The 4,980-nt window shown below is 42.3% G+C and overlaps 1 protein-coding gene across 1 annotated transcript; it reads left to right on the forward strand.

Annotated features, from left to right (window-relative positions):
- Positions 1 to 1,143: 1,143 nt before the first annotated feature.
- On the forward strand, positions 1,144 to 4,700 carry b3galt9 (beta-1,3-galactosyltransferase 9; the record flags this gene model as incomplete). Its single annotated transcript, XM_010779793.1, has 2 exons — positions 1,144 to 2,250; positions 4,653 to 4,700. Coding segments are annotated over 2 exons (1,155 nt in total), but the record flags the coding sequence as incomplete, so codon positions are not given.
- Between the last annotated feature and the right edge of the window lie 280 nt (positions 4,701 to 4,980).

Raw genomic sequence — 4,980 nt, forward strand, 5'->3', positions numbered from 1 at the left:
TAAGTAACTTGTCAAGTGTTGCCAGTTAAATACTGTAAAATGAATTACAGTAAGTAACTTGTCAATTGCTGCCAGTTAAATACTGTGAATTTCACGGTACGTTTCTTACAGTGTAGACATCCTGCTGAATACACAGACACACAGCTGAGGGAGGGGATTCAGCTAGCAACTGTATATGGGGACGATAGGTTGGGACGTGGGCGGGACGTTGCAAAGAGTTCAACGTAAAGCCAGCCCACATTTTAGTAATGACGTCATGACCGCAGCAAATCTGGATCAGCTCCGTTGTACCTCCGTTTTTAGAGATGTGGGTACGGAGGAAAAGAGAGAGGGTTGTATTTTCTGACACTTTGTGAGTCACATATTTATGTATAAAAGACATAAGAAAATGCATTTTGCATAATAGTAGATCTTAAAGGGTGAGAAATCTATACAATTTCCACAATTTGGGCTCTGCATTGCTTCCAAATGTGTCTGGTATCCTTTTGCAAACATGCATCTACTTTAGTAGGAATAAAAACACACTGGCCATGCACTATTACCTGTCAAGAAATGTCTACTATCCAATTGGTTGTACCTGTAAGAAGTTTAATATGAACACAAGATTAAGACTTTATTTTTAGGATTTAAAAATGTTTTTACTCAAACTTGAGCTTTAGTTTAAGTTTAACTTGACTGTGAAATACTGGAGCGTAATTCAACTAATTCAATCGATAAATTACATCAATTTGGATTTTGTTAAGGCATTTTTGATGATCTATCTGCAGAAAGTGTTTTCTCTCTTCTCACCTTTAATCTGATCTGTACGTCCTATGTGCTTAAAACATGTCTGGTTTGAATATATAACATCCTTGTGGATCAAACTCATTCTGGGTATGATTAAAGCTTCATGCATGATGCAGGACACACTCCTCTTGATGAAGCATGTGACTCAGGGGGCAGGGTTACATGCTGCTAGAGTTTCATGAAAGTGGAAACTCTGTCTGTCAGCAGTATTGTTGTTGAACTGACGGCAGTGGGAGTCCACTGACAGCTGAGGAACAACAAGGCAGGTGTCATGTAGGTACAGTGTTATTATCTGCATCCTATTCATCATATTGTCTATTTGATTGGTGATTCATACTCTGTGTTTTTCTGCTGCAGTGTTCTCTGTGCAGGCTGCGAACCCACCAGTGGTGTTTCCTCCTCTTCAACGTCCTCCTCTTCCATGGCCTGTTGTTTGGGGCAGACTTTGTGGAGGAGTACCTCCTGCAGCCCACGCCGGGGGTTTACACTGATGGCCTGGTTGTTGACGTGAGAGAGAAAGCAAGGAAATTAGACCTGAGTAAAGCCAGGGAGAACATTTCCAAGGCCTACCCTATCGCTAACCCAGACGCCTGCAGGAACTCTGACCTCTTCCTTCTCACCCTCGTCTTCAGCTCCCCCGCTAATGTTACCCAGAGGGATGCAGTCAGGAGGACGTGGGGAAACCAAACGCTCACTCAAGGCTTCCCAGTGCGGACACTCTTCTTCTTAGGATCAACTGAGACTTTCTCTGCACAGGAGGCTCTTATGATAGAGTCTGGGCTCCATGGGGATCTGGTGCACGGTCATGCAGTGGCTGATTCGTCCCTCCGGGGCCCAACAGAGAGGACAATCCTGGCTCTCCGCTGGGTGATCGCCTTCTGTCCTGTTGCACGTTTTGTCCTGCTGACAAAGGACTCTGTGTTTGTGAACATCCCTGCCATTGGAGGCTACTTACTCGGGCTGCACAGGCACCCTGAGGACCTTTACTTAGGACGGGTGATCAAGAGAGACTCCCCTGATAGGAACCCTAACAGTCCTGGCTACCTACCTCCAGCTCTTTACCTTAACAAGTACCTGCCCGAGTATTGTGACGGGGCGGCTTATGTTCTGTCCCAGGATGTGGTCCGGAAAGTGTACATAGCATCAGCTGCAGTCCACGCTCCGGTGCCGGCGGATGTTTTTGTGGGTATTTGTGCTCAGAAGGCCGGGGTGACACCGACACACAGTGCCAGGTTCTCAGGGGAGAAACACATCCACTACAACGCCTGCTGCTACCACTACCTGTTCAGCTCTGCAGGAATGGAAGGCCATGCGCTGGATACAGTTTGGGCAGATCTGGGACTGAAGGTGGGGGTATGCTCTCTGTTGCAGACATACAAAGGTGTGGTGACCTGCAAGGCCCTGACCTACCTGGAAAAACTGCCCTTCTTCAAGTCCAAGGGAGAAGCCCAGTCTCACGGTTCAGTGATAGAGTGATCGGTTCATAGGTGTTGCTTGTCAGGGGACGACAGATTGACAGGTAGATGGGTTGAGTGTAAAAATAAGTGTGTAAATACGTTTGTTTCCTTGTGTAAGTGTGTGCCAGTATTTTTATTCTACATTACATGTCACTTGTTAGATAATTTTATCCAAAGTGACTTACATACACTCCTTTCTATGGACAGTCCCCACAGGAGCAGTTTGGGTGAAGTGTCTCACCCAGGGACACGACGACATGCTGACTGCAGTGGGATCTACTTAAGTAAAAGTAGTATTACCATAGGTGTAGAAATACTTTGTTACAATTAAAAGTCCTGCTATCCAAATCTTACTTAGGTGAAAGTGCAACAACATTATTATTTGAATATGCTTAAACATCTCAAAATAATATATTTAATATGTAATTGAATTATAATTACGAATGCATTAATGTGACAGGACAACACACGAGGGAAACAAGCATTAGTTATTTTTTTGCGAATTCATTTAATAATAAGCTGTCGTGTTTATTTCCATGTTATGAGTAATGTCCCCTTGCTTTTTCTTTTAAAGAACTCAGAGACCTTATTGCATTGCTTTGCTCTTATTAAACATGCAGTGAGAAAAGCAAATCCCTTTACTTTCTGGGAGATGGCAGTGAAGCACAGTCTGCACAGTCCTAAAAGGTTGATACATTTGTGAATAGAATATCTCAGAACTAGTTATATCACAAGAAAAACTACTTCCCAGAATAAATTGTACCAAGGAGGACACATCTAGTGCCTGGTTGAGATATAGAAACACACTGACAGGACACAGTTCTTCTGGGTTTATGAATAGTTAGCAATGTATATAAAGAGATGTTTTTGTGTTGTGTTTATCATCATTTCAGACACCAGAGGCAGATGCACCCTTACCCCATGTGCTAGGACTAAAATAATCCATGTTTTCTCTAAGGTGATTTGTAATTCTTCACAAGGTAAATAAACTGTGAGCAATTTGCACATTTTTTTTTTACAGATAAAAAGATTTAAAGAACTATAAATAGTATCGTGGAACAACTCTTTATTACCAACTTTAAACACAGGAGATACATCTATTTAGATCAGACAGAAAATGAATCACCGGAGAGTTTTGTGTTCACTGGAAGGTGTGATCCACCTGCAGTAAAAGTCTGTCCCATTTTCATTAGATTTTCCTGCAAATGACGCCCTTTAAATGCTGCTCAAACTACTGCTTATCTCCCTGCAGTCCACAAAAGGAAAGTTTGGCCTGGATCCCACAACTAACCAAACAGCCTCCGGGTGTCCTACAAACCTTTCCTTTTGTGTTTGACTGTCAGCGGTTCACACTACTCCACCTTGGCTCGGCTCCATTGTGTCTGCAAAGCTTTCCCTGGCTGCCTGTCTCACTTCATCAGGCCAAGGTTTTCACAGAAGAACATCTCAGCATGTCTACAATCTCTCTGGCTGCTGACCAGTCATAGCAACAATTTGTCTGGCATACCATCAGTGTAAAAGTGGGATCGCTCTGCAGGGTTAATCTGGATTTATTAGCATCAACACCTTCCATTCATGGCCTCAGCACCACACGATGGCTGACCTCTCATCTCTCCACCTGTCTCTGTGTCTGTTCATAAACAACAGCCCCATGATTCTTTATTCTTTTGTACTCGCTACCATCCTACTTGTGCTGGGAATTCCTTTCAAACCAACAGAGCTTAACAGGACATTCGGTAGGAGAGAATATTTTTCCCGGCTCTTACTCTGGTTTTTGAGTGCTAGAAACTGTCAAAGACGCATCTCAACACAGATATTTTCTTTTAGATTGATATCTTAAGGCTCTGTCTATCGCCTAGGAACGACTGATGGAAGCCCTTGCATTTTCAGCATTATAAACGTAGTATATGTGACGACCAGTGGCGACTGGTGTCAACAGAAAGTATTAAAAATAATGATTACAAAAAATGCATTAAAAAAATTAAAATATAAAATATATTTTAAGATCATGTTTAATGATCTGATTCGTCTGTACAGTACATTGCTGTTTTAGTCTGTGTTCTTCTAATTAGTGTCTACAGTGTGTGCCTATTGAGCTGTTTAGAGCCATGTGGGACAAAACCCGATCATGCCCCTCTCTCTCACTGTCTAAGTGAAGGCTCGGCAACCCGCGGCTCTCCAGCCGCATGCTGCCCTTTAAGCCCTCTGCTCTGGCTCCCTTGAGCTTAGACAAAAATAAGAAGGAAATAAAATAAAAGCATTTGTAGGACTATTTATATTTTCTTGCATGGTTGAAAATGTTTGTATCTTGCATTTTGAGGTGATACTGTGACACATAAATAAAAAACAAAACGGTTTTAATTAAGTCAACTAAAAGATGCGTCACATCCTGCTACAGTCCCGCACTAGCTCCTTTTCTTGCAGGTGAATAACCTGACCCCCGGCTCGATGAGCGAACTATGGATAAATACAAAAGAAAAGTATACGGAGGAACACGGGATTTAATTCTGCGTGGACAGAGTTATATGTTTTCAAAGCAAACGATGCTGGTTTACCGGTACGTTTGATATGTAGAGAGAAGTTGTCAAAGGCGCTGCATAATTCAATGGGGTATGTAATTTATTTCAGAAAACACTTTTTGTTATATTCCATGGAATGCTCTTAACGTCCGAATAGCAATGAATATATTAAGTGCTTTGACAATAAATACATAAACATTTTCATCTCTGGAAGCTGT

The sequence above is a fragment of the Notothenia coriiceps genome, unplaced genomic scaffold, assembly GCF_000735185.1.
Source record: "Notothenia coriiceps isolate Sejong01 unplaced genomic scaffold, NC01 NC01_scaffold00000358, whole genome shotgun sequence".
In the NCBI taxonomy this organism is placed as follows: domain Eukaryota; kingdom Metazoa; phylum Chordata; class Actinopteri; order Perciformes; family Nototheniidae; genus Notothenia; species Notothenia coriiceps.